Below are 17,251 nucleotides of genomic sequence, written 5' to 3' on the forward strand. Positions count from 1 at the left end.
GATCTCGATATTGCTCCGAAAACCCCTGCAATGACACGGAAACACAGATGCGAACAACCGCGCGAGCGAAATTGCAAATACTGCGATAGTGGCAAGATTGGGGGTTCACTGTCGGCAAAGCTTCAAAAACGCGGCAGCCACCTTTTCGTCTGAAGTATAGAAGGGTCCGGCCGGAGGAGGTCAGATCCCAATGGCAAACCGCGGGACGATCCCTCGAGGATTCGGTGACTCGTCCCGAGCGAAGATTAGACGAAGAATAGCTGGGAGAAAGAGTGGGGGAAAGGAGACCTGAGAAAAGGAGATAAGCAGAAGCAGAAGACGAAAAAGACAAAAGTTCGTGGTCGATAAACCACGGTCCTTCAGCCAGGACAGGGCGACGTGAGCATGACTCTCTTTTTCGGAAGTTCCGCGCGCCAAACTGAACAAACACCGCGTCGGACAATAGGCGGCAGGTCACCTGACTGGGCATTCCAATGGGCTCGATTTGATGGCTCAACAAGCCCCTTTCGACACCTCACAATCCATCAATCAAACAGTCAATCACCTTTGACCCATTTTCATGTGCTCGTCTGATTGTCCCTGGTTTCTTGTCCCTGGCCTGAATATGACAGCTATTATCCAATAATAGCAGTGTGGGCCTCTGAATTGACAATGACACTTCAGTCCTTGAACATGCACAAGAGCAAATAGTTTAATAAATAATAAGATAAGATGCAAGACGGTGTACTCTTGAATGGCTGAGGCCTAATTTCTCCTGATGATGAAGGGATATTATTGTGCAGCTCTAATCACTCAACAAGCCTGCCATTGTCTCCTTCTCCGCTCTGAATCGAACTCAGCTGCTCAATAGGCATATGTTGAGGTGTTTGTTCTTGAGCCAGCTTACCGAGAAGTCATATGTCATTAATATTATCAAAGTTGGCCTCCTAAGTATTGTCAGCACTTTGGGGAAACAGCTTGATGTGCTGCATTCGGATTGATATTGGCTAACGTGCTTAGACTCGTCACAATTTTTGATGCTACGACTTGCCTGGAACAAATATTGTCATGAGTTGGGCACCGGCTATCATGAAGAGTCATTGGTAAAGACATCACGAAAGAGGAGATAAACGCAGATCAGCAAATAACCAAGACTCGGAAGCATTGCGATCCGCAGTACTAGCCAGGAGTAAGAAAAGGAACGCGAGACTAGACTCAATCACCTACTGAGAAACTGTCTTAAATCTGCTTGCCCCAGAGTACTGAAGGCGACACAGGGAACTGAGTCTTGGAGCCTAATGACAAAGGGGATATGTGCATGTTCCACTGTAGCGTCAGCCTACTCTGCCGCAGCGAGCTCACGTTTCTTGGACTGCTTCAGCTTCAGATCTTCTGAAATGAGGTGGCTGTCACCAGTCACGCCTTTGATGACCTTGTCATCTTCAACGATCTCTCGGTCCATGTGCTCCAAGAATTCGATTTGTTCATGAATGAACTGCTTCAGGAATCCCGTGTTGAAGCGGCGGTTTGCACGCTTCCGGTCCCGCATGTACTTGTTGACTTCCCTGAGACGATCTTCGAGAATCTCAAAGCGGTATTCTGCAAACTGATGATACAACTCGCCAAGGTCAGAAATCGGTCTGATAGTGGTCAGTACCGTGTAGTCGGGAATCGCCGGAGACCGTGGGCGAAAGGAGGTCACCATGGTGATCCGCTCGGTCATTCCCGAGGCACGAAGGGCTCGATGTTCGATGTACCGTCCCTGGAGGACTACTGCCCAACCCTGAGAGACCTGGTTAAACTTGTATTGTACCCCTCGTGAAAGACGACTTACCATCTGGGGGCCCCGGATCTTGATCTTTTCGCCATTGCCTTTTCGCAGTTCTGTCTCTCCCCCAATCATTTTCTCGCAGTCGGAGAGCATCACCACGCAGACAAAGTGATAGCCGTCAGTGTGCCAATCCACGATCGGATCCTTGTCTTCCCAAGCACTGTCGGAAACATTCTTGCCAGCCTCCTGACTTTTCTTCTCCGCCACTGCTGCGAGAAATTTGGCTTTGTCCTCTTCGCTCTGGACGGAAATGTTGATATGTCCTATCTCATAGTCCATGACGGGAACCAAATCAACGCCGGCAATTTGAGAAACAATAGCGAGAGTCTGGGGATGTTTCCAGGCGTCGTACACAAACGGGGCACACCTGCGATTATCAGAGCGCGATTCGAAGGCACTAAAGACATCACAAACTCACTCTGCAGTATAACCTCTAAGTTGGCCCTTGGCAAGATCGCTGGAGCAGTGATACTTGGCAAAGACTTCCTCTCTAAGGGCTTCCTTTCTCATGACTTGAATGGCCTCGGCAGAGAACATTTGAAAGGGTTCGGAGACGCCGACAGGAGAAATAGCACGACGCTCTGGGTATCCGAGCTCTGCCATGGTGTAGACCTTCGAAGGAGGAGTAAAATTGAGATGCTTAGCTGGGTCGAATTCGACGAACTCCGCTTCGGTCTTCTTCTGTGGCTGAGAGGAATGACTCTCTATTCCTGCATCTCCGGTATCTTTGGCGTGAAGATCCAACGCTAGATCTGGGGATGGAGCAGAAGAAAGTGCCCCAGAAGCTGCCATTGTTCTGGTTCTGGATTATCGTCAGTCCATAACATGTATCATCCATGGACCTGCAACTACTGGCAATGGGCTGTCGAGGGGAACTCACGTCTTCAATACCGATTTCAACCTGAACCACTTCGATTAGAAATGCGAGTACGTATTCCTATAAGCCTAGTCAACTCAGACTGGTGGTGTGGAGAGGAGAAGAAAGAGAATAAGAGAGAGATTTGAACTAGCATGATTATCCCTTCAGGCACTTGTGTTGTGTGAATGTTGAGTATCGATAATAGGCGATCTTAAATTATGGCATATATAATCTCATACTATCAGTACATACATTCACTATGAAGTAGTGAATCTCGTGAATATATAGCTGTTTACTTAGGCCTTACATGCAAGCTCTCAGTATAATAACGGACTCTATAAATGAGATCTCCAGGAGTAAAAGTTACTTTATATGAAACTAACCGGCCTGCGAATCTTAAATGATAATAATAGGCTCTGATCTTGTCTAAGCTTCTATTTTGCTAACTGTTGATACGAATCTGATTTAGTTAGCATAAGTCCATTAAGCAGGTGCTCCTTTCTTGTCACTGTTTGTGATTCACAAATATAGCTCCATAAGGACTTTTGGCCACATAGGATGTGTGGCCTTAGCCCTCTGATTTTTCATAGACTTCTGGCTTGATTGAAGTTGAAGTCGTTGTTGCTTTCCCATCTTATTATAAGTCTAAGTAGAGGTCCTGTTGAGAGCGTAGTAATGTCGTCATTACTGGAAAGATAGCAGCTGATAAGTAAATGACGAGGGCGTAGCTGATGTATCTAACTTGCTCATTGAGACCTTAACCCTCCTCGTAGGTGGCCTAAGTTTATCTGTTCGGGAAACCTCTGCCCTCTTATCTACCAGAGATGACCTCAGGTATAGCATACCGGTGCAATAACTTGCATCACGACGTGCTTCATTTCTTTCCAGACTCAACTAGGAAACTATACAAAGCTCCACCAAGCAAGGCATCGAAGACCCATCGAAGATCAAAAGCACTAATTACCTCGCTCCCACTAGAAATTCTTCACTTGATATTGCTCAACCTGGACCTGGCCAGCCTGGGGATGCTGCGTCGCGTCGACACCACATCAAGGCACTTAGTAGAATCACTCCCAGCGTACTGCCTGTTGAGGGAGCATGCACCATATACGCTGCGTGTCATGGATGCTACGAGGTGCTCGTCGCATTTTGCAATCCAGTGGATATTTACAGAGTTCTGCCATCCTTGGTGCCGGACATGTGGCGAATTTGGCCCCTACCTTTACCTGGCAACAGTCAGTCGGTCATGCTGTAAATGCAATTATCTCCGACCCGAGTATAAAGTAGCACCAGTGAAAGATGTTTGCTTGCACTTTGGGCTGACCCAGAAGGACGTCAAATCACTTCCCATCGTTTACACCACCTTCACACCTAAACGCCGTTTAGCTGACGTTACCCAAGCAAAAGCGTTGGGTAAACAGCTACATGGGAGTTACAAGGCGATGAGGCAGCAATACCAGACCAGTCGGAAGGAACTCGAAGAAAACTACCGACACCGGGTTCAGGAGTGGAAAAGACAAAAGCAACAAGGAAATTCCGCTCGACGACCTCGGCGCCAATCTATTCCTACTACACTCGGCAACAACGGAGAGTCAGGCTCGTGGAGAATGCAGGCGACAGTTACATTTCCGTACTGGGATCGCCATACCCAGACATTGGAGCCGGGCACCTTCTGCCGAGCCTGCACCTATCACTGGGAGGATGGAAATGCGAATGACTGGAGATGCATGGAGACCATATGGGATCTACATCCTCCTAGCCGGGAGGCCTATTTCCGGGCTTTTCTGGAGGCTGAACTACCCCAACATTTTCTCCATTGTGCAGCAGTGAAGGCAAACTATGATTTCCGAGAACTTTCACTAACAAGAAAGGAACCTAGGAGAGAAGGAACCGATTTTGTAGTAGCACCGAAGAAGATCATTGCTGGATGAGATATTTGCTAGTTGTAGGACTTGTCGGGAAGTGAGAATGGCTGTCTATGTAGGTTACATCCTTCATCAGAACAGCAGAACACAGTGCTAAAGTGTAAATCGTGGTGGATTGCAGAAGTTTATACTCCGTACGGAGTTAAGTTACCTATAAGAGGAAGTATCTCCATATGCCAAGACTGTGGGACCCGGGCCGGATTTTCCTCGGCACCAGTCCATGTATCGTTCGCATGGAGGCTGGATCATCATTGAGGATTGCAATTATTCAGATATACTCACAGGTACAAGACCACGATCATCTCATCTTATTGTGTGGCTCAGCTTTGTGCAAAATAGTCCGTATCCTGAGCCCGGGGCCTCCCATTCATAGGAGAGATGTCATCGCAATCATCCCAAGCCGACCAACAACAACAGTCATCACAGCCAGGGCAACCCAATGCTTGGGAGAAGGCGGAGCGCAAATTTGCCAAGTAAGCTGATTCCTCCTGTTCTTCGAGATCTCTGTGCCGTCTGTTGTATTCTATTGTATTCCGGATAGTTTTGAAGACCTTTGTTGTCCGGTAATCCTCAAAGGGCATGAAATGCATCCAAATCTCGTTACTTCTGAATTTCACCAGTCTCTGCTTCAGACAATGCTCTCTTGTTTAGCAACTAAGGGACTGACTTTGATACAGTAAACATGCGAGTGAATACTATGACCCATGCCAGGATTTCGCAGATCGAAGTCTCAAGTGCATGAAGCGGAACGCCTTTGACAAAGATATGTGTGGAGACTACTTCCAGTACGTTTATTCCATTCTTTCCTGCCAATCTGTGCTGGTGTTCAGTTTTGTGAGCTTACGCGAGCTAATCTGTTTCCCGAAAGAGCCTATCGTGACTGCAAAAAGGAATGGGTATGTTGAACTAGTTAATGTCATTCATCAGGGTCAAAACAGCCCAGAGGGGAGCAAGGACGGCGCCAAGGGGACCTATGCGATTATCATGCTAACATTATTTCAGTTGACCCAGAAGAAGCTCAACTAGTCACTTGTCCTGGTACCAGGGGAGAACGGCTCCAGCACTGTCGATGATGCCACCTCTGCAGCACCGCTCTAGAGCTCTGGGATGCAGTATAGCGGGATAATTCCCTCGCCGACAGTCAACTTTATGGATCTTGGCATCCTATCGGTTTCCCAGGGCAGATCACTGGTCCTGAAGACGCAGGTAATACCTGAAGATCGGATTCGTTCTCTCCAACTCAAGTCAGGCGTTAGAGGTCCTATTGGCAGGAACGGATTCGCTGTGGTGCTTGGTTATGCAACTGCTGCTCAGAGCGAGACCTTCAGTCCATTTGACGACAGGCTTACAAGAGTCGACTATTCCGAATTAGGGGTGTTTAACCGGAGTTTGCGCTTTGGAGTTCGAGCGAAGTTTTTTAACTCGTATATTATCGTGTATTGTACTACTGTGGAATTTATCATCGTTTGTGAAATGGCTGCGCTACAGTTACCTGAGAGGTTGTAAATGGCTCCTTGTGTTTATACTGCTTTTCTCAGTGCTGCGCCTCACGGAGAGCTTGTGCTTCTGAAAGATTTATATAGATAGTATCGTGATGCCGGGAATGAAGACCTATGAAAGGCACCTTTTGTGGATTTGATTAGGATTACAATATAGTCCCCCACTAAGTAAAGCAAAAGAGTTAATAGTACAAGAGATTCAATTGATGATCTATAGCAGTAGCAATGAGACATTTTGGAAGGACAATAGCTTGTCAACTTACCTCAGCCATCACCGCCTCGGGAGTGTCTCTCCCCGCCAAACATGCGACGATAAGAATTTCCGATACAGCTAATTTATCATCCCCTCATCTTCCGCATTCTTCAATTCTATTCCCCGCACAACTGTGCTGTGCTCGGCCGGGCAGCAAACGACCTTGTCTGGTCATTGCCTTGACCTCTATCCCTGTCTACTAGATCTAATCTCAGATTGTTACCGTCGGGCTTTCTGATTCAGAATGTCGGCCACCAACGACGCCGTGTTTCATCGGCGGAACAAGCAAATTCAGGACGCCATTGATGGGCAGAACTTGAAGCAAGCCCTGCAGCTCATCGAGAAACGCATGAAAAAAGGGGAGGACTCGAGATTTCTCAAGGTAAAACATCCACCACCGCCCTTTTGGTTTATTGGCGCGACCAGTGTTCCGTTTCACTATTTCGGCTGCTTCCAAGCAATGTGACAGAACTCTTTCTTGCAATATTATCCATGAATGACAGCTAATTTCTGTTCGTGCCCGATAGGCGTGGAAAGCAGAGATCCTATACCGCCATGCGGACGACGCCCATCGCCAGCGCGGCCTCACCGAAACGCTGGAACTGTGCAAGCTAGAGCCACCAACGACAGATTTAGACACACTCGAGATCTTGCAGGAGACGCTACAGAAGATAGGCGGTCAAGAGGATACTATGAGAAGCTTGTGGGAGAAGGCTGCCAAAGCAAAACCGCAGGACTTAGAAGTTCAGTTGAGGTGGTTTTCATATGCATTCGAGGCAGACGACTGGAAATCAGCGCAAAAGGTCAGTACTGTACCTTGACGGAATCACCCGCATTTCTATGAAACTCATGCCTAACTGTTCTTCGTAGGCGGCTATGAGCCTTCAGAGCAACTTCCCCAAAACGCGGAAATACTATTTCTGGGCCATTTTCCTCAGTTACCTTGTTGCCGTGGACAAGAACAGCTTGGAGGCCGAACGGAAGCTCTTTGGGACGCTGGCTTATCGTATGGCCTCCAAAGCTGCAGATAGCGTCCCTGCTGATCCAGTACGTTCAAGCTTTCCCTTTTCTCTCCGTGTTCAGGCGACTCCCACGCTATGTATCTTCACGGCTTGATGAAATGATTCTTATACCCATCACAACAGAAAGAGTTGCTGAGCACTCCCAGAGCCATACAAAACGCCGAGGAGCTTTTACTACTTATCAAGATCTGCGAATCTCAGGGGCGTCACTCGGAGGTTGTGAAGCTCCTTGATAGCCAGAACTTGGGCCTGAGCTCACGGATTGTCCAAAACGATTGGCCTTTCGTTGGAGAAAAGCTCTCTGGCTTGGAGAAGGCCGAGATGTGGGCTGAGGGTCTCTCCTTCGCGAGGGACCTTCTGGCGATTCCGACTAATGAATCAGAGGAGAAGACTCTACAAGAGCGCGACGACTGGGCTGTCTGGAGCTTACTTGTTCATTCAGTTCAGAATATCAAGAACACAGAGTAAGTCGACTCTGGAGGAGAGACTCCTGATAGGCTAATAACGGTCATAGAACTACTGCCGAGATCAGGAAGTTCATCGATGAGTTTATCGAGGCTGTTCCCAAATCACGAAACGCACAATTGGCCCGCCTTGACTTGATTCACTGGAGCTTCAAGTCCGGCAGCCTAAAGAGCGACGAATTGATCACCGCGTGCCAGGAATACTTTGATCGAAATAAGACCAAACTGTATTGCTTCGTAGACCTTCGGAAATACCTGTCGGATTTGGATAAGGGATCTCTAACGGAGTTGATTCAATATGCGTCTCGGACCGAAGGGATTCAAGGCGATGTATGTCCAATTATGATTGCGATCTACGTCCTTGTTTACTAACTCTCTAATGAAGGAAAACGATCCGTTTAAGGACGTCCCAGCGATCAATGCTCTCAAACTCGAGTACTGCTTCCTGCTTTCGGCTGACGAGGCCAATGCCACACAGCCAAAAATCCAAGATTTTGTTTCGCGTTGCCTCCAGATCTTCCGCGGTGCAAAGCGTCCCGAGCGTACCGCAGCCGGCTCGACCATCGAGAGTCAGCCAAGTGATGACCTGTGCTTGCTCGCCGCTATGAGTCTCATTCGATTCAGTGGAGGCTGGATCAATGATAAGCCGGACCAGATCCCGGACACCAGTCTGATTCGCGCAGCGGGTATTCTGGAGCGTCTCTTGCTTGACTCTCCCCATAATTATAACGCGCTTCTGCTGCTCGTTCGGATATATCTTCGCTTGGGCGCAGGATCCCTGGCTCTTAGGACATTCAGCAAACTATCCGTCAAACAGCTGCAGTATGAAACAGTGGCCCACAACCTCTTTACACGGCTAGCAACTATCCACCCCCATTCAGCACCGCCAGTTGAAGGTGCAGAGTACAAGGATTTCCACCCGCAATCTGCATTTGTACAAGCCCTCAACTTTTACCGGACCGCGGATGTCACGACAGTTAGGAACAGGACGAATGGGTTGGAATATGGCAGTTATGTGAACGTGGAAGGAACCATTGACCTTCAGAGACGGCTCAAGCACAGTATCTGCCGTAAAATGTGGGCATTAGATGTGAAGCGGATACAGCGGTTAGCTGGAGGGGACAATATGGGCCGGTACAGTGATTTGGGTGAGGCTTTCTCATTTCCAGCGGAGTATATTAAGCCTAATGCTAACCTGGACGGCCACTTCAGCAAGAGAGACATCTCCCACGGTAGATCAACGTGTTTTTGATGCGTTTATGAACTGTGAAGCACCAGGCCAGACTACCTTTGAGGAGCGAGTGCGCTTGGGACCTCTGCCTAAGGTGAGTCTCCTTGTTTCTGGATAGAACGTGACTAATGCTGTTTAGGAACATTGGGTGAAATCGGCTCAGTTGACAGATCAACTGTTCGAGCTCTTGAAGAACCTTGCTGCTCAGAAACCGGTGTCTTCAGATTTTGATGTGCCTAGCCTGGATGATCTTCTGAGCTCAGACGCCGAGTCCGAGATGACCGCTCCTGAAATAGAGAGCGTCAAGCTACACGTGAACCTCCTCAAAGTGGCAAAGCTTCTCAGCGGATCAAAATCGGTCAGTTCAGAAGAGGTTGACACCTGCCTATCGCAGGTGGAGCAGTGGCTCGAGTCCAGGTCGAAGGACTTTGCCTTGGACAGCGCGAAACTCTCCCCTGTTATGTCGAGAACTGCAGTGTTCTTGCAACCGGAAACTCCCTCGGCTCCATCATGGAAATATTTACATGACGCTTTCCTCGTACTCGAGTCGCTCAAGGCGTTGTCCTTTATATATACCATCGCATCGAAAAAGGGTTCCAAGACAGCAAAGCTTCCCAAGGACCGTGTCGAAAAATTGGGTGACTTGATTGGGGAAGTGTATGAAAGCGTGAGAGCAAATATTCGTGCTCTCAAGTCGCGAGTCTCCGAGCCAGGCATGCTTGGCTCCCTGGTCGAGCTCGTTCTGGCTGGTGGTCAGGAACTTCGGACCGAGCTCGAGAAGACGCTTGACATACCAGCAGTGGAACTTGTCTGTGGTGAGCTAATGGAAAGCTGGGAGGAAAGCCTGAATGGAGCACTTTCTGTGAAGCTGTGACAAGCTGTGATGATTGGGTGACGGTAATCCAGAGACGAGAACTTGAACTGGATTTGGATAAATGTGTATATACCGATTCTATACAGATAAAAATGCCTGGCTTCATAGAATTCAAATGGACTAGTCACCCTGCCATGGATGATGAAGCACAAGCACGTGTGGTAGCCTTCAACGGTGAGCAGTGATACATTGCCTCAGTTCAGTGGTCTCTTTGTGACTGCTAGCACGTGCATCAACAATCGAACCAGATATAACCTTCCACCGTCCTACACTCCATACGTTCTCATCGAGCAACGGCCTTAGTTGTGATAGTACGCATAGAACTTTATAATCCCACTGAGCAAGATACCCCAAACTCATCGAAAAAATGCATTCCCGAATCTCATCAACATGTCCATCTGCACCAGATGCCGATCCCTTACATTCCTGGATCCTCATGGCCAGAAGCGTAATACGCGAGTCATCTCTCCTCCACCAGTTCCGAATACACTCAGGATACGGGCCAGTAACACAAGGAACCACCTCAAGGGTTACACAGCCGGGATCATCTCCATTCCCGAATCCCTGTCCTTCCAAATACGAGCCTTGGATTAGGATAATGGGGCTATTTGCCAGTCTCCACGCACAGATCTAGGCTTGTATACCGATCCATTCTATTTCCGTGCCACCGGGTTTCTAATTCGGTTGTACCAGGCATTCTTCGTCATGTGTGATGGCGAAGCCGTAAGCTTAGGGACTGTAGTGTATGCAGGTAATCGCACCGCAAGTGTGACTTTGATCGTCCTCTTGGCTGCCATGGGCGCATGCTGGATGCTACATCACCAGCTGCTGGTGTTCAGTGCCGCTGCGACGGATGATTTGCTGCTGCGTATTACAACCCTCCTGGTGCATGTTCTCTCCCGGAGCTTGACTTGCACTTGCAGAGCGAAAAATGGACCCGATGGAAGCTACATCTACCCTGTAGAATTGCTGATTCCCTTGTGTTGATCTCGCATACAGGTTATCGGCACTGTCCTTTGACGCTGTGGATTGCTCCTACAGAGAAACCTATCTAACAGGGCGTAATGACTGTTCCTGAGGGCATGCAAGCCTCTGCAATCGAAGTTCATAGATATGACTACCGAGATTCGGTGCGCTACTGGAACGTCGTCACGCAAGCGACATGCCTCGCTATAAGTACAGTTCTTGTCTGGATGCGGATGTATTCGAAAATATTTATCACTAAAGCACCAGGATGGGAAGACTGTATGTGAAATCCCAGCATGAGGATCATCATTCAAGGTATCAAGCGCTGAGAGAGTGGCCCCATAGTTTGCTGCGTTCTCGCCTGGGTATGGCTTACTTTTATCACTTGGATAATGAGTTGCTCATAAACACCAGCTTGGACTGTTAGCATACGTCGTGATCACATTCGAGGCTGACAAATACGGCAATGGCATTCATATATGGGAAGTGGATGAATCTGATCTGCGGAAATATAGCAAGGTGAGTGAGCGCCTTGCACGTGGGTTTAGTGTGTTCACTGATGAGGTTCAGTGGGCAAATATCTCGCAGATAGTCTATGGCCCTCTGATCTTCATCACCAAACTATCAATCCTTCTGCTTTACTTACGCGTATTTGCTCCCTCCTTCAGAAGCAAGACCTTCTTCTGCATCCACGCGCTTATCTGGCTCAACTTGGGGTTCTACTTTGCAGACACGATCGTGAAGATCTTCGAATGCTCGCCTCGAGCGAAGATCTGGGATAAGACACTCAAAGGGCACTGTATCAATATCAATATCCCCATCATTGTGACTTCCTCAATCAATGTGGCGTCAGACTTCCTGATACTGGTTCTGCCTATTGTGAGTGTGTGGCGCTTGCAAATGAGAAACTCCAAGAAATGGGGCACATCCACGATCTTCGCTGCTGGCATCTTGTGAGAATCACCCTTGGTTATTCGGTGCCATGAGTATCTTCTCGGACTGACCAAGATAATTGCACATAGCGCTTGTATGTGCAGTATCATGCGCCTTGTGGTCAGTGTGCAGAACAAAACCGTCACGGACAAGACCTACGACTGGTTCCCCGAGTTCTTATGGACGTAAGGCTATTTCCTCGGACGTCGGTCATTATGTCTCTCACTTATGATCAAATTGCTGACAGTGTCGTCTTTGTTCTCCAATGAAGGTCTGCCGAGGTCACCTCCGGGATCATAGCCAGCTGTATGCCGGCTTTACCAACCTTCTTCAGACACTTCTTCAAGCGAGCATGTGCCCTAATCTCGAGTGCAAGCACCAGCTATTCGTCCCGCTCGGCGAAGAGAGCAATAAAAGTAATTAGTTGGCCAACCAGCTGGTCCGTACGTCAAAAGAAACAGTCGAGCGGCGGCCTTAGCATGACCGAGCTCTGCCGGAGCACCAACTGCGAGCTGGACGATATTGAGCAACAGCCTGAGGAGCACACAGGACGTATCTTCTCAGGAGCCAGTTACACGACTGCCGGTGCCCAGGTGGGTATACTTGAACTTCCAAATGTGGCGTCGGACAGTTATACATTCGAAAGTCGAGGCGCTGGACTTGGATCAAATTATCGTTCGGGGATCCTAAAGACAGTTGAGGTGGATGTTGCGTCTCAGCGAGGATGAAGTATCTTATATATTCCCGCAATATTCTTTCACTTTTCAGGACATGAGTGCGTCAACATTCAGTAGAAGTCGAATAATACATCATGCGTACACAGGGCAGATGAAACAAGCATGCCTTCCCGAAAGGGTAAAGCATAAGCTCTTATCCTGGTACGGCAAGTCCCCATGCGGGCAAGGGCGATGTACGGATGTAGGTCAGCCACCCTAGCCCTAAGCCCTAACCGCTCGCCTACGCACCAACACGGGCGACCAACCAAAACTTTGCAAACTCCATCGCGATTCTATCCGCACCGACGACCGTCGACTCGACAACTTCCTTCCAGCAACCACCGTCGTCGCCAAACCCCAGTCACAACCGTCGAGATGGCGCAGGAACGTTCCGGAATCGTGGTCGGTCTGAACAAGGGCCACGTACGTTGAATCCCTCTCCCGTTTCCCAAAGAAAAAGAATGTTTCCGGTCGGTATTTGTCCAGTCGATCTCGAGAAATTTGGATTGAGGATACGGAACATAATATGGAGGGGACATATTGTCGGATTGTCAAAAGGCACAGTTCCTTCTTGAGGGAGGAAATGGGGACGACAATGGACGCGCGAATCGAACTTATTGAGCCTGACTTGACAAAAATCGATCGGAAACATTCGACTTTTGGTTATAGGAATGAGGAACAATCAGTGAAGCTAACTTGGGTTCCCATGATAGAAAACCACCCCTCTCAACACCCCCAAGACCCGGATCAGCCGCACCAAGGGCCAGTCTTCCCGCCGCACTGCCTTCGTCCGTGACATCGCCCGTGAGGTTGTCGGTCTTGCCCCTTATGAGCGTCGTATCATCGAACTTCTGAGAAACACTCAGGACAAGAGAGCTCGTAAGCTCGCCAAGAAGAGGGTATGTCACAAGTTCTGGATTTGGTCTTCACGGGTGTTACTTTGCTCGCTTCCCTGGGGACGTCATCATACGGTATCTGCGCTTCGAAATACAATTTAATTAAGCATGCGGCAACTGTCTGTTGGACACTACACGCTCCGCGAATCTAGCCATTCGAGTACGGAGAGCGCCGACCAACGCCTTGTGGAGCGAGCCTGGGGAACACTTGCTGAGGACTTTCGCAATTATTCATGAACGATGCTAACGACTTATGTGTTATAGCTCGGTACCTTCTCCCGTGGCAAGAGAAAGGTTGAGGACATGCAGAGAGTCATCGCCGAGTCCAGACGTGTGGCTGGTCACTAAATTCGTTTCCCTTCCTCTGAGAATGTGTTTATTATCGCCAGAGAACGAGATAACGAAATTTAAGTGAAATCGTTTCGGTTGCTGAGTTGGCGCATGGAACCAGGAATTGTTGTCCGTAACATTCAATCCGTCAAAAAGTCCTATGGAAGGGGCAGAATCATGATGCAATAAGCATGGACTAAATACCAAAATGGATCTCTTGAATCTAATGCAACTGGGAGTTTTTCGGCCTGGTCTTACGGCCTCGGTGACTTTGAACCTAACACTACTTTTATTCTATCGAAACCCTTTCTCTCTGATGGATCCACCTATCACGCGGATACAATTGCTGCCAATACTCCTATGTCTCAGCGCTCGCAGCGAATGCATTGCGGAGTTTCCGTAATGTCCTTATCTTCTACCGTCAATATCTATTTATTCGACTCCCGTGGCACCAAGTCGACCACGAAAGTCGAGTATATTGCGAGCATGCCCGTAGATAGATCATAGCCATTGGTCATTCTAAAATACACAATGTGATTTCACGCTAAAAACGAAATGCCATTTCAGATTCTCATTTCTTTCCCGGCAATTTCAACCACCTGGGTATCCCGCCAGGTTTGCGTCCAGACTTCTCTCCATCGCGGTCGCCGAGTCCGCCTACCTTCGCAGGCAGAGTATCCTGCGAAGTATCCATCAACTCTGGCGGCTGCTCGACCTTGAGCTCCTGAGCTTGGTTCCTGAGCTCAGGCTTCAGAAGACTTGCTCTGGTTGATCGAGCGGCGGGAGACGCACTCGCGTCCCAAGAGAAGGTGACGAGGACTCGACCGATCATGCCAAGATCCTTGATCAAGAACGTCTGTTCTGTATCAGGAATGATACTCTGAATCTTCTTCGCGCCTAAACCCGGGGTCCCAGCGGGGAAGGACGTGAGTATGAATCTCTCGCTGGCAAATTGCTGCGACAAACAACTTCTTACGAAGCCGTAGAGCGTTGCGCCGGTATCTTGTTGCCCGAACTTTGAGACAATCTGGCTCTGGTCCGGAAGGCGGACCTTGACGTCAACTTCTCTGACCGCTGAACGCTTCTCTTCCTCCTCTGCTGCTTTGGCTGCGATTTCTGCATCCGTGGGAAGACGGACGGGCCGGGAGGCGGCATTGAGACGGCGCTGATGGGCTTGTGCTTGGTCCACAGAGGGAATGTAGTCGTCTTCATTATATGTCATTTGCGCGGCCTGCGGAGTGGTGTTGGACGGTGCTGAGAAGACCGTGACTGGTCGCGAAGAGGGCTGGATCACAGCAGATGGTTCGGTAGAGGTGATGGAGGGATGAGAAACAGGTTCCGGTACTTGTGTTGATGGCGCAGGTGCCGCCGCTGCTGCTGCTGCTGCATCCAGGGGCTCAGCATGTTCAGCACTCGGTACTTGTTGTAGAGGTTGGCTTTCGGCAACGGTCTTAGGTTGTACTGGCGCAGCGGCCGCCTCTTGTGGTTCCGGGGCAGCATCCTCAAACGCTTTGAAGTAATCTTGGATCTTAACCATAGCCACCTCAAGAGGTTCCTCTGTCCGCCGGAAACTTAATCTGACCAGGACATTCCCACTATTGAAACCAAGTTGTGCTAGCGACTTCTGGAGATCTTCAAATGTCGACAGTTCTCGTCCCATGATCTGAACTACCGGAGTCTCGTAAAATAAGCGTCCTGATCCCTCGTTGCCGGCACTGGCGACTGGGACGCCTCGTCCGGTGAAATTTCGAGTCGGTCCGCCACCTGCAACACCCGCTTCGAACTTGCGCAGCACTAGCCATAACGTTGTCGTGCTGGGGAACTTGTCTAGAAGCCGTCCGTTGGGAACACCTCGAGCTTCTGCCTCGGGCAGCTGTAAAGCGACCGTGACGATGGAAGGCGATCGGGAGAGCTGTACTAATTCAAGCTTCGCACCGGAAGCTAGCCCGGAGAGACGGAAGACTAAAGAGAGATCGAGCTGTTTGCCCTTGTACCTTCCCAAGTGTTAGAGTCCGCTTCATTGCTTCATCAACGAGCTCAGGTCACTTACTTGAGGCCGTACTGGCTCGCATTCAAGCCGAGCTTAGCGCATGCTTCTTGTAGTATATCCGTCAAATGTTTCCCGGGTGTTGTCTTGATTGTGGCTCTTCGAGCAGTCGAGTCTAGAACGACGACATGTGAGCTCATGGTTTGGAGGCGATCGCTTGCTTGAATGATATTATTATGGCGGGGCAACTATGTGTTGAAGATGACTTCAGGATGAGATGGAAAGAGAAGTTGACAAAACCAGAAGTTCTATATCTGAATAGGAAGAGATTTGTAGAGGAATAAAATAGAAGTTCGAAGAAAGAAGAGGGCATAAGACATCAATGTCCATCTACCTACGGAGTACTTTCGACGGTTCCCGTAGGCAGCGGGCGCAGCGTCATCCGCAACGAAGCTCTCGGCGGCTCTCACGCGTTGGACCAAGCAGCAGAGCTTCCCCGTCATTTATCATCTTTCTCCATCATCGGCATCACCTTCATCCTCACCTTGAATTCATTCTCCTCCTTCCTCCACTTCTTTGTTTCCTTCAATTTAATTCTCTCGGATCTCATTCAGCTTGCAATTTCTCGACATACCTAATTCAACATGGTAAGTTGAGCATCCCCTTCGTAACCTGACCGACTTGAGCTAATCGAACCCAACCTACAGAGCTCTCCCTTCGATATCAGTACGCACTTTTCCTGATCTTTATCACGATCTCGCATACACGAGACTGACAGTGTCTTTCTTTAGATGGCGGAGCTTGTGTCGCCATGGTGGGCAAGGACTGCGTTGCAATTGCCTGCGACCTCCGACTGGGCATGCAGGCCTTGACCGTCTCCAACAACTTCCCCAAGATCTTCAACTACGGTCCCTCGACTTACCTCGGGTTGACTGGCCTGGCCACGGACGTCAACACTGTCTCAGACCTCTTTCGCTACAAGGTCAATATGTACCGACTCCGCGAAGAACGAAACATTGCGCCGCAGACTTTGGCCAACCTGGTCAGTTCATCGCTGTATGAGAGACGGTTTGGACCTTTCTTCGTGAGCCCTGTCATTGCTGGCGTGAACAGCACGACGGGTAAGCCTTTCATTTGCGGGTTCGACAGTATCGGATGCATCGATTTTGCCAAGGATTTCATTGTCAGTGGTACGGCGAGCGACCAGCTTTTCGGTACCTGTGAGGGTTTGTGGGAGCCAGATCTGGTACGTTTCTTGGTTCAGCTATATTGCGAGACGGTTCCGCTAACGTTCGATTTCACCTTCCTTAGTCCCCTGAAGATTTGTTCGAGACTATTTCTCAAGCCCTTCTCAGTGCAGTTGACAGAGATGCTCTTTCCGGTTGGGGTGCTCAAGTATACATCATAGAGAAAGACAAGGTGACGAAGCGGCTACTCAAGGGAAGACAAGATTAGATGTTCTGTGTTTGGCACGCATTCCGTTTAT

The 17,251-nt window shown here is 49.1% G+C and overlaps 8 protein-coding genes across 8 annotated transcripts; 6 read left to right on the top strand and 2 right to left on the bottom strand.

Moving 5' to 3' along the window:
* Positions 1-1,318: 1,318 nt before the first annotated feature.
* NFIA_108730 (uncharacterized protein) lies at positions 1,319-2,602 on the bottom strand (the record flags this gene model as incomplete). The annotated part of the gene is made up of 3 exons (XM_001267276.1): positions 1,319-1,762; positions 1,814-2,177; positions 2,229-2,602. The coding sequence occupies 3 exons, from the start codon at positions 2,600-2,602 to the stop codon at positions 1,319-1,321; spliced, it is 1,182 nt and encodes a 393-aa protein (XP_001267277.1).
* A 1,509-nt stretch (positions 2,603-4,111) lies between these two features.
* NFIA_108740 (uncharacterized protein) lies at positions 4,112-4,600 on the top strand (the record flags this gene model as incomplete). The annotated part of the gene is made up of 1 exon (XM_001267277.1): positions 4,112-4,600. One exon carries the CDS (start codon positions 4,112-4,114, stop codon positions 4,598-4,600), a length of 489 nt encoding a protein of 162 aa, XP_001267278.1.
* Positions 4,601-4,972: 372 nt separating this feature from the next.
* Positions 4,973-5,620, top strand: NFIA_108750 (uncharacterized protein; the record flags this gene model as incomplete). The annotated part of the gene is made up of 2 exons (XM_001267278.1): positions 4,973-5,067; positions 5,272-5,620. The coding sequence occupies 2 exons, from the start codon at positions 4,973-4,975 to the stop codon at positions 5,618-5,620; spliced, it is 444 nt and encodes a 147-aa protein (XP_001267279.1).
* Positions 5,621-6,590: 970 nt separating this feature from the next.
* On the top strand, positions 6,591-9,937 carry NFIA_108760 (MDM20/NAA25 family protein; the record flags this gene model as incomplete). Its single annotated transcript, XM_001267279.1, has 8 exons — positions 6,591-6,728; positions 6,874-7,149; positions 7,217-7,393; positions 7,492-7,832; positions 7,883-8,162; positions 8,218-8,980; positions 9,045-9,157; positions 9,203-9,937. The coding sequence occupies 8 exons, from the start codon at positions 6,591-6,593 to the stop codon at positions 9,935-9,937; spliced, it is 2,823 nt and encodes a 940-aa protein (XP_001267280.1).
* A 1,234-nt stretch (positions 9,938-11,171) lies between these two features.
* NFIA_108770 (uncharacterized protein) lies at positions 11,172-12,564 on the top strand (the record flags this gene model as incomplete). The annotated part of the gene is made up of 5 exons (XM_001267280.1): positions 11,172-11,268; positions 11,331-11,422; positions 11,474-11,856; positions 11,926-12,021; positions 12,171-12,564. The coding sequence occupies 5 exons, from the start codon at positions 11,172-11,174 to the stop codon at positions 12,562-12,564; spliced, it is 1,062 nt and encodes a 353-aa protein (XP_001267281.1).
* Positions 12,565-12,729: 165 nt separating this feature from the next.
* Positions 12,730-13,796, top strand: NFIA_108780 (60S ribosomal eL36 domain-containing protein; the record flags this gene model as incomplete). The annotated part of the gene is made up of 3 exons (XM_001267281.1): positions 12,730-12,975; positions 13,266-13,451; positions 13,713-13,796. The coding sequence occupies 3 exons, from the start codon at positions 12,730-12,732 to the stop codon at positions 13,794-13,796; spliced, it is 516 nt and encodes a 171-aa protein (XP_001267282.1).
* A 553-nt stretch (positions 13,797-14,349) lies between these two features.
* Positions 14,350-15,965, bottom strand: NFIA_108790 (putative UBX domain protein; the record flags this gene model as incomplete). The annotated part of the gene is made up of 2 exons (XM_001267282.1): positions 14,350-15,772; positions 15,829-15,965. 2 exons carry the CDS (start codon positions 15,963-15,965, stop codon positions 14,350-14,352), a joined length of 1,560 nt encoding a protein of 519 aa, XP_001267283.1.
* Positions 15,966-16,576: 611 nt separating this feature from the next.
* pup3 (proteasome core particle subunit beta 3) lies at positions 16,577-17,220 on the top strand (the record flags this gene model as incomplete). Its single annotated transcript, XM_001267283.1, has 2 exons — positions 16,577-17,011; positions 17,077-17,220. The coding sequence occupies 2 exons, from the start codon at positions 16,577-16,579 to the stop codon at positions 17,218-17,220; spliced, it is 579 nt and encodes a 192-aa protein (XP_001267284.1).
* Between the last annotated feature and the right edge of the window lie 31 nt (positions 17,221-17,251).

The sequence above is a fragment of the Aspergillus fischeri genome, genomic scaffold (genome assembly GCF_000149645.3).
Source record: "Aspergillus fischeri NRRL 181 1099437636245 genomic scaffold, whole genome shotgun sequence".
In the NCBI taxonomy this organism is placed as follows: Eukaryota; Fungi; Ascomycota; class Eurotiomycetes; order Eurotiales; family Aspergillaceae; genus Aspergillus; species Aspergillus fischeri.